At 53.2% G+C, this 19217-nt stretch overlaps 1 protein-coding gene across 4 annotated transcripts in view; it reads left to right on the top strand.

Annotated features, from left to right (window-relative positions):
* The window catches only part of AK8 (adenylate kinase 8), a 114952-nt gene that overhangs the window by 52473 nt on the left and 43262 nt on the right, over positions 1-19217 (top strand). For all 4 annotated transcript variants that reach the window (XM_079111767.1, XM_079111766.1, XM_079111769.1 and 1 more), the window contains one exon: positions 14769-14910. In XM_079111767.1, coding sequence (XP_078967893.1) covers positions 14769-14910 — 142 coding nt within the window. The remainder of the gene's footprint in view (positions 1-14768; positions 14911-19217) is intronic.

Genomic DNA, 19217 nt, shown 5'->3' with positions numbered 1-19217 from the left:
AAACAAAAAAACAAAAAAACAGGGAGTGCCAGCAGTGGTCCAGGTGCAGAGGGTTTTGGTTTGGGTTTTGATTTTTGGTGACTTCCAAGGGGACTGAGTGCACCTTCACCTTTCCTGTGAAGTTGGAGAGACCTGGATAGCTTCCATCTTCAGTGTTTTGTGCTTTTTTTCTTTCACGGCTTTGTTTGTTTAGACTATGTAGCTCTATACTTTTGCTCTTCCTACAAAATTAAAGACACAACAACAACCAGTATCATATCTTCCTAACAGAAGCAATAAATCCTGTCATCTTGCTAATCCTGATCTCGCAGGGATAACAAAGAATGCATTTACATTCATAACCACTAACAGGGTCTCATTAGTGGGATGTGGAGATGCTGCAGAGCAAACCAGAGCTCTTGGCTGGCCAGGGAGGAGCCTGCACCACCCAGGCTTGGCAAGGACCACCCAGCCACTCACGAACTGAGGAAGAGCATTTAAGTGATTCTTCATAGAACTTGGGTTTGAAGAGAAGGTCCAACTGAACGGGGAATCTACCTAGCCAACCACAGCCTTGCTTTTTTCTGAGTAACTGCTGTTTGTGGGCTGGCGGAGGCTGCCCAGGTTCTTGCCTAGGGTATCAGTGATGTCTGTGACTCAGGGTCCCCCTGCCCCTGAGTGCACCTGCTCAGGTTTTGTGTGGTGAAAAGCCGAGTCCCTTGCCCACATCCTGTGTTCTGAGCCCAAAGGGGACAGTCCCTGAAGCATCAGGGGTGCCACAGGCTGGGACCTTGCGTGGAGATTCAGCTGGGATCTGAGGCCAGGGTTGGGCTTTTTAACACCCTCCAAGGCCAGCTCTGAGAAGCCACCCAATGCATGGCCACATATTGGTGGGGACAGGGAGACAGCCCCCAGATCTGCCTCAGGAAGATTGCTGACCAAGTGGAGGCAGAAGTGGAAGGGGGTCATCCCCACACCACCCAAGACAGAAGGTCCATCCAGAACACCCAAGGACAGTTGTTGGTGTACCACTAGACTTCAGGACTTCTGGAAGAGGGAGGTTATGGCTGCTTCCCTTCACCTTTGGGGGTCCACTCTGGCATCTCAGATTTCACCTTTCGCCTCCCCAAACCTCAGGTGCATTTCGGGTATCTCTGCCCTTGGTGCTGGTGGCATTCCTGGGAGGCTGGGAGAGCACCCAGCCCCTTCCCTACCGCTGTCCACATGGCGCAGGGAGTGTGACTGGTGGAGAGGGCATTGTAAAGACAGAGTGACCTCAGTCAGAGGGTGACACCCATCACCACCTGAGCAGACCACAGTCCAGCTGCCCATCCTTGGCAACCCCAGGCCAGACAAGGTGGATGCTTCCTGGGGACACGCCCCATGCCTCTCTGAGTATTAGGCCTCCTCTGTGGGGACTCTGTTCTGCCCGTGCTGCTGGCCTCCTGGTTACTTTTCACAGTGTTGGGGATCCCTGGAGCGGCAGGCTTCTGCCCAGCCACCCGCCTGGAGCCGCGTGCCCCAGAGGTGCCATTCTGTTACTGTCGTGCACCTTGCCACGCCGGCAGTCCTCACACCCTGGTGGCTGGCTGGAACAGATCCAGAGTCACCTTCCCTCGGGAGCCACCTCCTCTTATTCCCCAGCAGGCCTCTGAGGTTGAGTCCCAGCCGTGACCTCTACAGACTTGGTTGTGTTCTTTTCTGTCCTCGCAAGTGCCACCAACACCTCCTTCTTTGGAATCAGCAGCAGAATTAATAACTGCTGTTTTCCCTTCTTCCCACATTTTCTGGGCAAAGGACTTCAAGGCCCCGTCTTAGTTCATCTTCGATCTCTTGAGCCCAGGCTCTTGGTGATGGCACCATGGACAGAGGGACAGGGAGATGCTTATCCTGTGCCCTGGGCTTTGAAATGTATCCGTCTGACCGCCTCGACTCATTCTGACTTAGCTGCAGTGAACAGGCCACATTGAGTCCCCAGGGCTCCATGCGGCCTTCTTTACGTGGACACCTCCAGCACAGTTCACAGGGTCGGTCTGCACAGGACAGGCAGGTTGAGCTTAAGTCATGCAGCCCTCCTCGCCAGAAAGCTCCTGTCACTTGTGCCTGGACGAGACACAAAGCAAAGCCATCTGGAGCTTTTGGAAAAACAGTTCCTCAGCCGTTTCTGTATCAGCCGAACCGAGGCTATGAGCACCGACAGCCTCAACTGCCTGTGTGCCCGGGATGCGGGCAGAGTGGTTTTCTCTCCAGAATCAAGCAGGCGAGCTACTAGGTCTCCATCTTCATGCTCATCCTTGCAGGTTGCAAGGATGCTCGGCTACCCAGGACAGGATTCAAACCAGCCAGAGGCGATTCTTGTTCTTCTGGTTTAAGTCTTTGCTCTACATATGTGAGATGCTCATCTTGAGCCCCTTCTAGTGTGCTCAGAACACGGTGGAAGTGTCAGGGCCCCGCCGGCCAAAGAGTGACCTCTGCAGGGGGACTTTTGGGGTTCTGGCTCTTCTCATCCCCCATCCCTCCTGGAGTGGGGGACGACCATTCGTGGAAGCCCCCTACAGGGGGCTCTCTTGTCAGGCTGCAGTGCGCTCCTAGCTCACCCGCCCCTGACCAACAGAACGGCAGTTCATGGTAGGAAGGCCCAGACTCCTCGACATGCACCCTTTCAGGTGTGAACACGGCCATTTAATTGGCGTAATAACTTTCTCCAAAGCCAAAGTCCTGGTGTGCAGAAGAAAGTGTGCAAGGCGGATCATTATGAGCATTACCTGCACACCCTCAATTTCCTGAACATTCCAGTCTGGGGAAGGTCCCTCATGGCCTGATAGAACCTGAGGAGAGGAGGGGACTCCAGGGAGCCTGGAGCCTGACTTGCCTGCTCTCTGGTAATGAGTTCCCGCCCAGGCAAACTCAGTCAGCGGAACAGCTGGGGTGCTTTCCAGTGATTTTGAGAGTTTTCCCGGAGTCCAGGTCCCAGGTGGCCCAGATCAGAGCCCAGCCCAAGTGCTTCATTTTTTAGGGAATTAATATTCTCAGCACTAAATGCACACTAAAGATCCGACAATAGACCTGCTTTTCTCTTTTGTTAAAAACTTGCAAAGAGTTGCTGAGTTGAAAGACGAAGTAAATCTCCCCATCTGAGCAGGAAGCGGATGCTGTTTCTTGTTTGGAGCGGCGCAGCCTGGCGAGCTGCGAGCCGTCTTCCCGCAAAGGGGAGACCCAGGGGGACCTCTGCCCGCTGCCAGGGAGCCTTCCGCGTGGTGTTTGTAGGAGCTGAACACAGCGCATGCCTCTCTAAATAATTTACCAGTTGATTAATAGACTCACAGGGGTATAATTAGTGGAGGGAGAGACAGTGGGCACAGTAACCAGCACAGCGCTTGGGGGAACAGGAGCCTTTATTTTTTTGCAGAAACTTTCTAGGGTGCTGGGCGTTTGAAGATAAGTTGGGAAGAGCTCAGTGCCTCTTCCCTTTTGAAGTGGAAATAGGACAGTTTGAATCCGTCGAGTTTAATTTTTCACAAGCTTTAGGGGCCCCGCAGAGCAACTCCCTTTTTATTATTGAAAAAAAACTCCACATTTTTCTTTCATTTTTCTACACACACACACACACACACACACACACACACACACGCAGTCCAAGCAGTAAGTCATAAACACACTAATTTACTTTTTTATTCAACGTGGGTTTTCCCCACCCTGCCTCCCCCAGATGCGTGTTGGCATGTGTCCCTCTGGTGTCCCCCAGCCAGAGGCCCCACTGGAGGTGGCCTAGAGGTTGATTAGTGGCTGCCCCCTGTAATGTATGCATTTTCAAGGAACCTCACCTCGGTCTGACAATGCTTTTGAAGTAGCTTCTTTTTTCAAGTCAAACTTTTGACTTTTCCGCTGGGATTGCTACAAAGATTTCCTTATGGAAAATAGGTAGGAGTCTTTTTCAGCCTGAGAGAAAGCCACAGTCGAGCTAGCCAAAGTGGTCGGCAGGTCTGAAAGTGCTGTTTGCATTCCAAGGACCCAAGGGCCTGTTAATGAGAGCAGTTGGGTAAAGGGGTGGACACGACCCCCACTGCGCATCAACAGGTTCACACCCGAGAGTCGGCTCCTTGTTTTTTTAAACGAGTCTTTCAGGGCCAAGGTGTACGCCGTGTTTCCACATTTCCTAAGTGGCATCTTGCCCGAGGGGCAGTGCCTGGCACTGAAAGGTCAAGAAGACTTCTGTTCAAAGGCTAGTGCAGCAGGGAAACCGAGGCAGGCAGTGAGGGGTCTTGATTCATTCCTGCATCCAGCCAACAAAATTCCCTCTCCACCAGCTGTGGCACTGTGGGCACAAGATTGGCCCTGCAAGGCAGCCCCACGTCCTCCTGCTAGGCTGATGCTTACCAAGCGCGTGCTGTGTGTCAGGGATCTGGCTTTAAAAAAAAACACAACACAACTAAACCCAGACATTTCTGGGAAGTGTAAGGAGAGCCCAGAGGTGCAAGGTGCCCTCCTGCTCTGGCCAGGGCTTCCGAAAGCATTTCCCTCTCCAGGGCAGCCCCTGTGGCCTCAGAGAAGAACGAACCCTCCAACGCACTCAGCTGTGAAATTGTCTCAGACAGGCCGGACCCTGGAGGCCCAGCCCTGCTTTGCCAGGCAGGAGATTTCCTGGAGCAGCCCAGGGCGGGTGTAGCTGGAAGCCTTTCCCCCCTAGTAGGACATCTCCACTGACAGGGAGGACACTGGCTTCTTTCTCCAAGGGCTGCAGGTGGGGCCTGCGGAGAAGAGACTGCCCCCCCCCCCCAGTGACCTCCTACTGCTCTGTACCTACAGATCCAGGTCAGGGACAGGAGTTTTACAAGGCTTGTCACCTAGAAGCCAGCTCTGAGGTGTCCCTGTGCAAGGGATGAAGAGGGAGGAGAGCCCAGGGACCACTGCCTGCAGCTTTGCACCTGTCTCTGCCGCTCTGAGTGAGAGGGGCAGTGAAGGGCAGTGGGTGACAGGGGACACTGGGCAGACCAGGCAGAGGGTGTGGGAGGGGGAGGGGGGAAGTGTCTGTCCCACTTCCCTCTCGTCCAGGCTGTCCTGAGCACCCAGGATGGAAGGTGGGGCGGGAGAGCTTCCTCGTAGGGCCCCGACCCTGATCTTGGCTGCAGAACTCTGATTCCTCCTGGGCTGTCAGTCTTGGCTGGGTTACCGGGAGGCAAGAGGGACTTTGTCAGGGACCCCACACACACCAGAATCCCTCCATTTCTGCTCCTGCCCTCTGTCTGATGACTCTGCTCCACAGGTGGGGGCTGGGAGGTGACTTGCTCCCCAGCACCTGCATGGTTCCATGCCATTGGGGAGCTCAGCCAATGTTTGTGAACGAGTGAGTGACCATGTGGCGGCTGGCCTGGGTCCCTGTGGTGTGGACAGTGCCAGGCACTGTGCAGGTGAGACCCCTTCAGTCTTGAGGGAAGCGAGAGTTGGGCTGAGGGGGCAGCGTGCAGCCTGATGGGCTTCTAGAGAGGCAGTGTCGGTCCCGGTGGCACTGAATGCGGTCTGGGCTCTGGAAGCACCGGCTGTGTGGCCTCAGCAGGAGCCTCAGCTTCCACATCTGTCCCGTGAGCGCTCAGAGGCTCGCAGTGGCTGGTTGCTACGTTGTGCCACGGAAGCCCGGCACGCGGCACCAGCTGGCGGGAATCGGCTGCGGGATCAGTGGAGGCCTTCCTGGCCATCGCAGTAGCGGTGCCGAGGGCAGGGGTGGCAAGTCCTGTTGGGCACGCGTGTAGGGGTTTCTTCTGGTCTCACTCTTCCTGTGACTGCCGCCAGCTTTGGGTGCCTGGTCTCTGTGGTACCCAGGAACTGGTGAAGCTCCAGTTTACCCTAACTCTTGAGCCCCAGTGACCTACTTAGGTACAACAAGCTACCCCACAATCTAATGGCATGAAATGATGATTAGTTCCTGAATTAGTGGTAAGGATCTGGGGCGGGGCGGCAGGGAGGGCTGGCTGCTCAGCACTGACGTGGATGTAGTTGGCACAGTTGGAACCACTGAGGAGCAGGACCCCACCTCTGCACCTCAGTTTGGGTGTCCAGCTGTTTCTCTGATCTGTCTGCACATTGCATCTGCTGGGCTGGAGTACCCAGCAGACTCCTCATTCCCAGCCTGACACTCTCCCTGCAGCCCCCAGGTGGCTGTCTTGGCTTCCTCATAGCTTGGCAGCTGCAAGCCAGCACCTCCTTCCTTGGTAGCTGGCTTCCCTAGAGCCAGCATTCCAAGGGGTCCGAGGAAAGCAGGAGTGAGAGGCGCTGATAAGCCACAAGGCTCCTGAGGACCCAGCCTCAGACACAGGGCAGGGGAGCTAGCCCCTTCCTCCACCGTGAGTAGGGCAGCAACGAAGGCATGGCCGTCTTTAATCCAGCACGCCAGGGAGGGCTTGATCTGAGAGTTTCAGGTTTGCTTGGATGCCTGTGGGGCAGATCACAGCCTTATAAATTCTTAGAAGCTGGACCTCTGTTCCCCCAAGACCTGAAAATCCAATTCTGTTCCTTTCAGGATGGATTTTTCAGTTGGATTTAAATGCAAACTCCAAACTAACCCAGTGATAACTCGGTGGCCTTGGGCAAGTCATTTCCTCTTTCTGTGCCTGTTTCCTGAAGTGGGACGCTACACTCCTTCCTTCACAGGATTGTCATGATGGCTACCTACGTGAATATTTGCTGGGGTAAATGCTTGCTTAGACCAGAGCTGGGCTACCGGCGCCATAGCACGCATACTTGCTGATAAGCGCAGTGCTGGTCTTCTCTGTCCGGGACCCCAACGTCACTGCCTCTGAGCCCCACATTCATTCAAATGCAGGGAAGATCATGCTCCTTAAACTCTGCAGTGTAGACTGTAAATACACCTCGCCTGGAGCAGTCCTGCCCACACTACAACACTGTTTTTCACTTTCCCACAGACTCTCAATTCATCGAAAGAGGTAAAAGCGCATTTTGAGATAAGAATGATTACCAGGGTGTCGTAAGCCGTAAGCCATGTGGCTAACAAAGCCTTTTTGTTTGCTAAGTGTAGCACCAGTTATTAACAGAACGCCCATTTTTGAGTGGTCTTTTTTCTCGTCTAAAACTTCATTCAACCGAAAAATGGAGGCATCCACTGTTGGGCAGCTCTGCTACAGAAGTGTGGGTATGTCAGCGCTGGGTGGGCTTTTGCACAGGCACGGCACAGGGAGTGGTAGAAGGGGACAGCCGCTCTGAGGGTGAGTGCCCAGTGGGCGCAGCACCAAGAGCCCCAGGCACTCGAGTGGCCTGCCCTGGATGCAGCGCCCCAGTATTGAAGCACTGGTGTTTCCCGGCCCTGTTTTCTTTCACGTCACCCCAAGTGCCCTTATGAAGAAATGCAGGTGTTGTGTAGACTTTCAGAACACAGCAGCCTTAGAATCGCTGCTTCCTCTTGTAGCTGGGGAGCCGGGCCCAGGGAGACAGGGGCTTATTTGGGAAAGGGACCTAAGTCTACCGAGGAGGCAGCTGGAGCCAGCAGGCTTTTGCCCCCTGCACAGTTGCCCAGTGCACTGGTTTCTCACCCCTCTCCCCTGCGGGTCCAGAGAAGGTCCCCCTAGCTGGGAAATGCGCACTTGGCGCAGGCCTCCTGTTCGACCAGCAGGTGGCACTACATAACAAACAAACAGCCTTGCTGAGGGCGCACCTGGCGGCCGGTAGCCCTCGGCCCAGCAGGTCCAAGCCGCTCCTGACTTTCGGTTACAGCTGCGGGAAGGCTTGCGGCCTGGGCTGCCAGGAGTCAGTACCACCCGGAGAGGGATTATCTCCCAGAAATCCTTCATTTAGCTCTCACGGAATTTCAGGGATATTAGGCAGTGCCCTGAAGGGCCAGCTCCATCCTTGGGCAGAGCTCGGGGGTCCCAGCTTTCTGGGGAAGAGACCCTGTGGGGGTCAGGGGGTTGTACCCCACTTCTTTGACACATCAAAGAAATTAAACAGAACCAAAAGCCGCCCTTCCTTCTCCTCCAGTCCCGTTCCTTTTCTGTGCAGCCCGCCTGGGTCCCCAGGGGCCCCTTCAGAGGCAGGGCAGCCCAGGAGCTGTGCAGGTGCTGGGAAGGGGGCGATTCCTGTGGCGCCCACAGACCTGGCGCCACCTTCACAGTGACTTCAGGAGGGCCGGAGGAGGGGGTTGGAGGGCGAGGGCAGGTGTGGAGGAAGGGCCGTGCGGTGTGCGGGGGTCGGAGCGGAGGCCGCAGGCGTGGGGCGCAGTGTGTGCGCATGGGCATGTGCGTAGTGTGCTCAGGTGGGCTGTGGGGGCGTGGGTGTCAGGCGCGTGTGCCGAGGTGCCCAGCTCTTCCCCGTGGGCCCAGGTGCGGAGGAGGCTGCCGGCAGCCTTAGGGCCCTTACCTGTAGACGCGGCTGAGGGAGCCCTTTCCTTTCCTCTGCCTTTTGTCCTACCTTCCTGAGAACCCCAGCGACCTCAGTGCCCCTCCTGATTTTGTCCCCCAACCTAGCCCCAGCCTAGGGACATTAGGTGATGGGAAGAATGCTGTGGCCCCAGGGCTTTGCGGTGACACAGACGGCGGGCAGTGAGTGCAGGGAGCTGTGCTTCCAGGGCAGGTGCCCGCAGCCTGGGTGTCCTGGGGCCTCCACAACCCCACTCCCCACTCTGGGGGCTGGACAGGCCCCGTGTCCCACCAGCCACCTGGTAGGGGTCAGTCCCTTCCAGTCCCGGTCGTGCATAGGCGGTGGAGCTGGTGCGGCCCTGTCTGGAGAGTGGGCGGGTGTGCGAGAGGAGCAGGCCGAGGCGGCCTTGGACCCTGGCCTTTACCTGGGCTCCGCCTTTGAGACGGGAGTGCAGCCAGGGTCGGGAGTGGACAGGGACCTGGCAGGACCGCAGGGCCCAGGAGCAACCCCTGCCGGCCTGTCTCCCCATCGGCCTCGTGCCAAGCACCCGCAGCCAGCAGGGACTCAGTGATCGAGATTTTGATAGACTCAAGGCCAACTTGAGGGTTGCCATCTTTCATGGAGGAGCTTGAGGAAAAAAACCTAAATCGTGGCGTGGCCTCGTGAAATAATGGGATACTTATATCTTGCACTTGGCTGAGTTCAGGGCTGACAGGACATTCCAGAGAAGGAGCCCTTGGCGTCGCCCGTAGGAAGGGTAAGATGTTAACTGTCAAACCCAGGAATCAAGCCTGAGGCATCTGACTTAATGGCGGAAGACTTCACAGCCCGAGAGGTCTCTGAGAGGAGGATAAGGGTAAGTGGACGTTACCAAGGGGACGCTAAACTCCAGCAGCCGAGCGGACCCGTGTCGTGTCCAGCCCCGTCAAAGCGGGCCTGGGGAAGTGGGCGCAAGGCCCACAGGAAGAGCGGACAGCAGGAACGGGGCACAGAGCAGCCGCCTCAGGGCCAGTGCAGCTGCAGGCTGGGTACAGGGTCCTCGGGTCCCCCTCCCCTGGACTGCGCCTGTTGCTTCTGGCAAGAGGGGCTGCCTGGGCGAGGGCGGGGCCTCCAAGGCAGCGTCCTGAGGGGTGTGTCCTTCCTGGTCTGGCGGGGCACTCCAGCTCCTTCGTCTCCTCCCAAGGAGGCCCACACAGCCGGCCGCCCCTCAGAAGGGCAGCTTTGCCAGGACTGTCCGGGCAGAGCTTTCTAGACCCATGGAGTCAGTGAGGGATGGGGCCACCCACACCCAGGCGCCCCAGAGTGGGAACCACTTCCTGGCACAAGGCGGCCTTTGCTGTGGACCGGTCTCACGGCGTCCAGGTGCCTCCTTGAGGCCTTGGTTTCCTTTTCTTGAAAGTCAGCACCAGGGCTAGGGCTGGGGTCCAGTGGTGGACTACTTATCCAGAGCACTGCAGGCCTCAGTTCCATCCCAGAACCAGAGGGGGACTGGCAACATGCTTTTTAAGCTGATTTTAGAATCATAATCATAAATACATATAACCACACAGAAGAATGGGTTTTGCTGTGACTGTCTCATACATCTGTATAACACAGTCGATCTTATCCACCCACCCTGCTACCCCCTCACTCCCCTTCCTCCTTCCCGTCTAGTCTCCTTAAAATGTTCATGTCAGCTTTTTTTTTCTTTTTCTTTTTGTGCCTGTGAGGTGAGCACTTTACCAACTGAGCTATATCCCCAGCCCCAGCTTTTTTTTCTAGACACCACATGATATAAAACATGTGATACTTGTTTTTCTGTGTCTTGTCTTTTGTCTCCAGCTCTCTCCATCATCTTTCTGCAAATGACATGATTTCATTCTTTTTTATGGCCAAATAGTACTCCATTATATATATATATATATGCCACAATGTATATATGTATATATATATATATATATGCGCCACATTTCTTGGATCCATTTATCCAAATAATTGTGTGTATGTGTGTGTGTGTGTTGTTGTTGTTGTCGTTGTTGTTGTCGTTGTCGGGCCCTCCCCATGCCAGGAAACCCTCTGCCACTGAGATTTTTATTTGATTTTAAGTCAGGGTGTTGCTAGGTTGTCCAGGCTGCCCTTGAACTTGGGATCCTCCTGCCTCGGCATCCTGAGCAAATGGGATTACAGACGTGCACCATCTGCCCAGCTCAAACAACACTTTTAAAATGAAAAGAGAATACTGTTCTTTTGGGGACCCATAGCTGGCATTTGAACCCACATGTGCTCGAGGCCACCCCTGTTGCATCTGGAACCACCCCACCCAGACCCCCAGCAAATCCCAGGCATCAGCCAGTGTCTCTCAGATGCTTATTTAACTCAAGAATAGGTTACTGTGTGCAGAAGGAAGGGATCACAGAGAGAAGGGTCTTCCTGACCAGTCTCCATTCTCTTAGGACCTGGTAAGGCTCCTGCTGGGACATCCCTCAGGAAGGGAGGCTCGGCTGGGACAGGAGGGCGTCAGACTGACTCCTGATGAGAGAAGGGAGCTAGCTTTGTCGGTCCCTGGCAGGGGCGTGTTGGTTGGCATCGGGGGCACCCAACTGGAGCCCTGTGCTGCAGATGAGCCCGCAGCTATTCCCGAGGACGCACACCAGCACCTAGCCTCCTTGGGCAGGGCCCACCTGGTGTGGGCAGCTCAGCCAGGACTCCTGGGTGTGCTGTCCGGCTGGGAGACACGGCCCTGTGGCGCCCCTGGGGTGCTAGTTCAGGAAGGCAGACGTTGAACCGGCGCCACAGCAACAAGGACCCACGGACTCACAGTTGTCACAAGTCCTGCAGGAAGTGTTGGGAGTTGCGTTCTGCTGCCTCCTCAAGAGGGGCTTGTTGTGGTTTCTGTTCAAGTTGGGCTGTTTCTGCTTTCGCTTGCTTTCCAGTCTCCCTGAAAGTGGCCTCCCCTCTTGGCTGCCCCCCAGCTCTTCCTACTTCTCCCACGCCTTGTGGGTTTCCAGCCAGGACGGTACTGAATCATGTCCTTGTCCCCTCTTCATGCTGGGGCCCTGAGCTCCGCAACCAGAGGGATCGGTTGACTCATGAGCATCAGGTGGTGGCCGCGCCTCTTTCCTGTGTGTTTGGATCAGGCCAGTTGTTGAGCTGCCCCGCTGGAGGGGGTCTCCTCGAGGTTGCCAGCCTCCCTCTGCTTAGATGCCTGGCCTTGGTTTCGGGCGTCCTCTGTGACGGGCGCTGTGCGCTTCCTGGTTTCACTATGTAAACAGTGCTGAAGCGGATCCTTTACAACCTCTTTCCTTTCTGTCCTGTTAGCTCATAGGTGTGCATTCTTAGACTAAGACTGCTGGGTCAAAGGGAAGGTACTTTTAAATTTTGATGCAAATTGGGAAGTTTCCTCCAGGTATTCCTTTGTTTACCAACAGGGCAAAAAAAAAAAAGAAAAGAAAAAAAGAAGTCTCTTTGGAGGGAAGGAAGTCTAACTGGTCCCCATTCTTCCCCAGCTGCGAAACCTTACTGCACTGGGTTTTCTGGGGGTTTCCTGAGAGGCTCGGGAGCTCCAGGGCCACTGGGCAATGAGGCACTAGATCAGCTGAGGGCAAGTCGCTTCAGCCACGACCTCATCAGGCCTCCATTGCCCAACTGCGGGAGGTCCTGGGGATGACCTTGAGGCCCTCAAGAAGCTGCAGTTCACAGGCTAGGCCTCCTGGGATCTCCCGGGCATCTTGGCTTCCAATGTCTGATTATTAGAACAATCGAAAAATACTTGGCCCCACGTTGTCCTCACCGCTGAACAACGAGGCCTTAATGGGCCTAGGTTGTCCACATTTGGATCTCAGCCAAACGTGACTGCATCAGAGGCCACCTCAGCCCAGTCAAGCCAGCAGCCTCCACCATTGTCCTCTCTGCCTGGTACTCATGACTCTGTGCAGTGGCTGCCACCTGTGGGTTGTTTGTCCCCGCCCCCCAGAACACAGCCCTGCAGAGGGCAGGGCCCTGGAGTCCCGCCTAATGTGCAGAACAGAGCTGAGCACCGTGTCTGGCACCACCCACGTGCTGACGACCACGCCCTGGAGGAGCCCTGGGAAGCTTGTTTCTGCACGAGTTCTCTTCTAGGCGAAAGTACCCACCAATATTCCAGGTGCACCTAGGCTGGAAAGGTCCATGGTAAATCCTCACCCCAGTGTTCCTAATCACAAGGTTTCTAGAATAGAGACTGATTATTTAAGCATACAGGGCCTTTGGAACTTGCCTCCCACACCCCAGCCCTTCCCGAGTGGAGCCCTGATTTTCTGAGCCTTGGAGCTTTTGGAGGTGCTGGGTAGCTCCTGGCTCCAGGCACCTGACCCTAGAGTAAAGACAACTCCTACTGGGGACAGGAGAGGAGGTCACTGGGTTACAACCTGGGATGTAACCAAACACCTCAGCCGAGGTCCCTGAATCATTTGGTGGTCTCTAACTTCCAAGGCTGGCCTGCGGTCAGCATCCTAGGCTCCCTGGCCCCAGAGAAACCAGAAAATATTCATGAAGCCCTGCTCCCTAACACACATGTCCTGGATCAAAGCTAAGCCACCGTTACAGAGTGTCTACTGCGTGCCAGAACTTTATGTAGGGTGTTAACCCCTCACAGCGGACCCCTGTCCGCTTGCAGCAGATGAGAGTCGGGCTGCGGGGACTGGTGGGAGTCCGCGGGTCAGGCCTGGCTGGAGCCTGTGCTCTCACCCTGGTGGCAGCTTCTGCGGCCAGTCAGGCTGGTCCTGTTTGGTTAGCTGCAGTGACGCTTTTGAAAAGGGCGGCCTCTTATTCCTTATCTACTATGTGCCAGGCACTGTGTTGGGCACAGAAAGTTAGTAGGCCTAGTCCTTTGTCCTTGTGGGACCCACTGCCTTTTGTGAGAGGCAGATGTGAACCAGAGAATTACCCAGAACAAAGGAAGGAGGATGGTAAGTACAGGTGCAGCCCAGGCTGGGGCCAGACCTTGGAGTCTTCTCTGGAGGGAACTTGCCCTGGTCTTGAATCCCAAGGCCCCAGTGCAAAGCCTGTCCCGGACCAGGCCCACATAAAGGATGCAGTGGACAAAGGGAAGGGGAAGGGAGGCTTGTGGGCAGGAAGGCAGGGTTCAGAGCTCGCCAGGTCCTGTTGGCCTGATGGGGGATGGGGGGTGGGCATTGGAGAGCCGCTGCCAGGAGAGGGACAGAATTAGCCACAGCAACTTCTCATCTAGGCCAGCCACATGTTCCCTCTTCTGTTCCTTCCTAGGAAGTAGAGAAGAAAGGGTGGGGGAGAGGAGAAAGACCAAATTCAATGAGGTACACATTGCTTGGGATAAGGCTTGCGGCTCTTTGGTGACGGGGTGGTGCCCCGCACGTGCTGGCACGGAGGAGAGTTGCAGTTGTGGTTTATCACTCACCCCCAGGTTCACCTGCCTGCCAGCCTGAGGGCCTCTGAGGCTTCAAATGTGCCTCAGGGCCACTTGCTAGCCGTGGACATTCAGTAGGTAGAGAACCATGCAGAAGCTTCCAGAGAAACTGCTGAACACTCTGTCACCGTTGCTCCTGCAAACCAGCCCACTCGGGGCCCACCTTCACAGCAAACAGTGGTAATATTTACCAAGTGTTTCTGGGAAAATGAGTGCAAAGTGCAGGAAATGCAGTGCAAATCGCTAGAACGCAGTACATCAGCAACAGAGGACATTTAATGAGTCTGGGAAGAAAGGTATGAATTTCAGGAAATGTCAGTCGCCGCAATGTCAACAAGAGACTTCTCCATGTCTCTTCTCCGTGGGACTTTATTTCAGTCTCCAGTTACAAAAGATTCTTGAGAGAGACTCGGGTCCAAGGATCGAGGAGGGGAGAATCAGGGATGGCAAGGAGCAGGGGTGCTTGTGGATCCAAATTAGCAGAGAGCAGCCGGGGCACCAACTAGACCACATTTGAGGAACACTAGAACTTTAGACAGGGTTTTGTGTTCTCCTGTGAAAAGTGATTGCTGTAAAACTGGACCCTTGTGGGGACCCTTGTGGTCACCCTCGTGTGACCTGAATGTTTGTGTCCACCTTGAATGCCTGTGCTGAAACCTAACCCCAAGATGACCGTATGGGAGGCGGGGCTTCTGGGAGGAGGTTAGGTCTTTAGTGATAGGGCAACTGCCCACTTGTCATTGGAGGCCTGGGCCGCCCATGGTGATGGTGTCTTGTCAAGGTCAGGGAAAGGTCAAGGTCACCCAGGGCATCCCCCACCTCTGGCAGACAGGCCTCTTCCACACCTCTCATTGCTAGGACTCAGAGGAAGCTGGAAACAGGTGTCCACAACCTCACCCAGGTGGGTTCAAGGGGCTCCACCTACGCACACCTCTCCAGCAGGTCAGCCTGTGGGCTAGGAAGGCCGCGGCCTGTGGGCCCCAGAGCAGCAGGCAGAGCCCTCACTCGCCTTCTTCCTCTGCAGTCCCTGACAGCGTCATCCTGAAGATGCTGACCGAGCGCCTGGACCAGCAGGACTGCGTGCAGAGAGGGTGGGTGCTGCACGGCTTCCCACGGGATGTGGACCAAGCACAAAGGCTGGACGGCCTGGGCTACGTTCCCAACCGGTGAGCTGCCCCTGCCAGGGTTCAGCCTGGGCGTGTGCTGGCGTTCTCCTCGGGCTCAGGGGACTGGGTCCACCACCAGGACCCCGTTTACAGCAGTCTTCTCGTGCTCTCGTGGTGGAATGGAGCCTGCTCTGCCTGTCCCCTCCCAGCGCGCCCCTTGCCCTGCGTGCTCGGAGTCGAGCTTGGGTTCAAGTCCTGGTTTTCACGCTCCTTGCTGGACCTGATTTCTTCATCCATCAGTGGAAATAAATACTGGTCCTGCCTGCCTTCTGAGACTGTTGTGCAGATCAACAAATAGCAGATCACTTAAACTTTCTTGCTCTTACATCTTTGATATCCTCGGTATTTGTCTCCCTGTGGGTGTGCAGAGTGAGCCTTCTGTGTCCCAGTGGTCAACATTTGTTCCAAAACCATGTTGAATGTTGTTGAATAGTCTGTCCTTCTTCCACTGGTTTGAGCTTGAGAGGAGCCACAGTTGTAGGGAGTGTAGAAAGAAATGAAGACCAGCCAAGGCCAGGACTACTAGTCAGAGCTCATGGTAGCAGGGCGAAGAACCTGCAGGCAGGCAAGGGGGTGAGGGTGGCTTCCTCCTGAGTGTGGGCTCCCGGCCTGCAGAGCTGGCTCGGCTCACTCAAAGTGGGCATCCCGCATGATTGGGAGGGGAGTGTATTTGGCTTTCTATACATTGGAAATGGTGGCAGGAGTAAGGAAAGCTGGGTCCTGACTCCTGGGGCCTATGGCTCCTTGCTGGACTTCCTGGGCAGTGGCTTTGGATTGTGGGTTCCAGTTCTGTTTTTATATATGATCTGGCCATTGTCCATTTGTATGTCCAGCCTCTCAAAATACTTGGGTCCTTTTCTGAACTTCCTGTTTCCCACATGTCCATTTCTGCAGCAGTGCCACCCTGCTCGGCTCCATAGCTTGTCACATGATTCGGCAGTGAACGCAGGATGAGGCTCTCTCACTGCTGTCTTCGTTACTTATTTTACATACGTGTTACTCCTGGTGAAGGCTGTGGTACTTTTATGAGGGGTGAGGGAAGACTGCCGTGGGATTTGAATGGGAGCCGACTTCGTTTGTAAGCTGATGTGTGGGGTCCGTCATGGCATGTGTTGGGATGAGCAACACTTTCCTGAGGTCACTGTTGAGCATATTTCTGGGCCATGTTATCTGTGGTTGTTCTTGTCGAGATGATGATGAAGTAATTTCTCCTCCTTATTTTCTAGGGTTTTTTGGGAAAACAGAAATGGTGTTGATTTTCCCTTATTGATTCTGTGCTCCTCCTTCTAGAACCCTCTGCCTGTCCCTGGAGGTTTTGCAGTTGGTTCTTCTGCCCCTGCCTCCTTTCAGCTACACTGCTTCCCTTGCTTGGCACCTTATTGGCTGGGCAGTGCTCACAGAGCCAAGGCCTGGCTGAGGGCTCTTTTCCTGACTTGAAGGACCGTCTTGGTGGGCAGCATCACTGTGCCACAGGCTTTTGGTTTGAGGGATATGATTTTTTATAAAGTTGCAGAATTAGGGCTCCATGAACATAAAATGTCTGAAGGTGATATTGAATTTTATAAAGTCCATTTTAAGAAAATTAAAAATTTTGACATATTCATATAATGTCTTGTGTCAATGTGTTTTCTAACAGTAAGTCAGGCTTCACTGGATCATGGCATATTAGTCTTTCAAAACTGCTTGTGGCAGGTAGACTTTTGACCCGGGTGACCTTTGCCCCCAGCTGTCATGCCTCTGAATGTTATGTGACAAAAGGGATTTTTCAAATGTAATTAATGTTACTGGTCAATTGACCTTAAAATAGAGAGGTCCTCCTGAAATATCTGGGCAGGTCAAAATAATCACATGAGCCCTTAAAGCACAGAGGACAGGAGAAGAAGCTGGAGAGAGTCTAAGCAGAGGAGGATCTGACACACTTCTACTGGCTCAAAGATGGCAGTGGGGGCCAGGGACAGCCAGTGAACCCCGGTGAGAACCACAGCCCTGGCCACCTGGGCCTTCGCCCACTTAGATCCGCTGGATCTCTGACCTACAGGAACCGTGAGATAGTAAGTCTGAGTGATTTTAAGCAGCCACTGTATTACGACAACATTGAGACACTAACCCACTCTGGCTGGGATGTACTGGGTTTGTTCTTATCTAGGGTTTTTTCATTTATGTGCATAATGTGGGTCCGAGCATTTGGTGTTTTGTGCTGTCAGGCTTCAGTGGCAGGGTGCGATGGTCCCCAGGTCTCCATTCTTGCTCCTCATCCGGAAGAGTTCTCATGACTTCACGCTGACTGTTCCTGGGAGTGGGCCCTTTGGAGCAGAGGTGGCTTGTTAACAACTTGGTTTGGTTCACAGCATTTGTTATATTTTATTTTATTTTTTTAAAATATTTTTATTAGTTGTTGATGAACCTTTATTTATTTGTAAGTGGTGCTTAGAATCGAACCCAGTGCCTCACACATGCTAGGCAAGTGCTCTACCCCTGAACCACAACCCCAGTCCCTGTTCTATTTTAATTTCTCTCTTTTCTCATGCGATGAGTCTTTTCCTAGGAAACCGTCTCTTCTCCCCCACTGTGTCTTTAAGGGCATTAACATGATTCGTACACCTTGTGGGGTTTTCAGATTTCTTCTGCACCTGTGGTCATTTTTTCTTTATTTTTTGCTAGTTTTATGTGTTTTTTTTTTTTTCTTTTTTCTTTGAGGATTGCTCTAACTAGTAACCTGGGTTTTTGTTTGTTTGTTTGTTTTTTCTTTTCTGTTTTGTTTGCCAAAGAAAGTTTGCCAAAGAAATCAATTTTACTGATTTACCTGTATTCTATTTTCATGAACTTTTGTTTCTCTTGATTAATGACTTCTTTTTGTATTGAGTTTATTTTGTTCTTTCTATAAAATATAATCCACTCATTTTCTGCGTTTCTGGTTTGGTGCTGAAGTGGTGAAGGCTTTGAATTGTCCTCTCTTTGCAGTTTTAGCCGTGTCTCCTGTTTTTCTTGTATAATGTTTTCATTATTTTAAAGATATTCTGGAGGGATAGCTGAGTTTTCTTACTTGAGAGTTGTTTAGGAGTTTGAACATTTTCATGTCATTGGCATTTTGTTGTTATCATTCAACTTTTATTATTAGTGTTTCACTTTACTACAGAGTATGGAGAATTTAAGTATGGCCTCAAAGTTTTCTGTGGATACTTATTCAGGAGGTACTTGAAAATAACATGTCTTTCTAATTTAAAGTTATATATATCAAGTCGACCTTATTAATTTTATAATTTGGGTCTTTTCTCACCTTACCTCTTTGTTGTTGCTCATGGGTGGTGGTGGTGGTCTGTCTATCAGTCCCTCAAGGACTAAGAGATTTGTTACCTTCCCTTAAATATTGTGTTCCTTTTCCTTTTTACTGTGTTTCTGTAGTTTTTATTTTGAATGTTTCGGTGCTATATTGTTCGGCGCACAGAGATTCATGTTTGCCGAGCTCAGTGTGAAATGTATTTTGGTGAAAGTGACTATCTGAGACAGATGACTGCTACTCATCGACTCCAGCACTCATTCTTCCCTTCTTCTGCAGTAACAAACCCTGCATGTCAGTGTCTGAAAAGAAAAGGCCCCATTTGCAGTCTTCTTCATAGCTCTAGGGACAGCACCAAGTTCTGCCCTGTGAGCCACAAACACACAGCTGTGCTATTCTTCCAGAGAACCTGCTGAGGGAACTGTACCTCCCTGAAGGAGTGGGACTTTTGTCTGTTCTGTCTTTCTTTTCTTACCTTTCGTTTTTCCTAAAATTAATAGCTGCCTTGCTTTTTCACTTACTGAGTTTTCTGTGTACCCATTTGTTGAAATTTCCACACATAGTAGCCCCTCAGAACCCTTTTCCACAATGCCCATCACAGTATGTGATCTGTCAGTTCCAGTTTTTTCTTGGTGACTCCCATTACTCTCCTGCTTGGATTGGGTTTCTCTGGGCTTACTGCCTGGCAGACCTCCTAGGACTCTCCCTCTCTAAAATCAGAGGGCCTCCCTTTACTTCCTTCTGAGTTGGGGCCCCTGGTTCCTGGACACATCTCTTTCCCCCATGCTCCCCTGGTTGGCCACAGCACATCCTCCAGTTGCCTTCCAGGCAGAAGATGGTGTGACAGCACCGGGCCGTCATAGCTGAGATGCAGGGTGCCAGTGCGAGCAGGACACCCTCTGCCTGCACACAGTGCCATCCTGGGATCTCCAGTCGCCATCAGACTGAAGGTTCCCCTCACCTTCTCCCAGGTTAGATATTTTATATGTGATTTTGCTTTCGGTTTATTATAGTTTTAAATGAGCACATC

Source organism: Sciurus vulgaris (assembly GCF_902686455.1).
Source record: "Sciurus vulgaris genome assembly, chromosome: 15".
NCBI lineage: Eukaryota > Metazoa > Chordata > Mammalia > Rodentia > Sciuridae > Sciurus > Sciurus vulgaris.
This window is presented reverse-complemented; position numbering and strand designations above follow the sequence as displayed.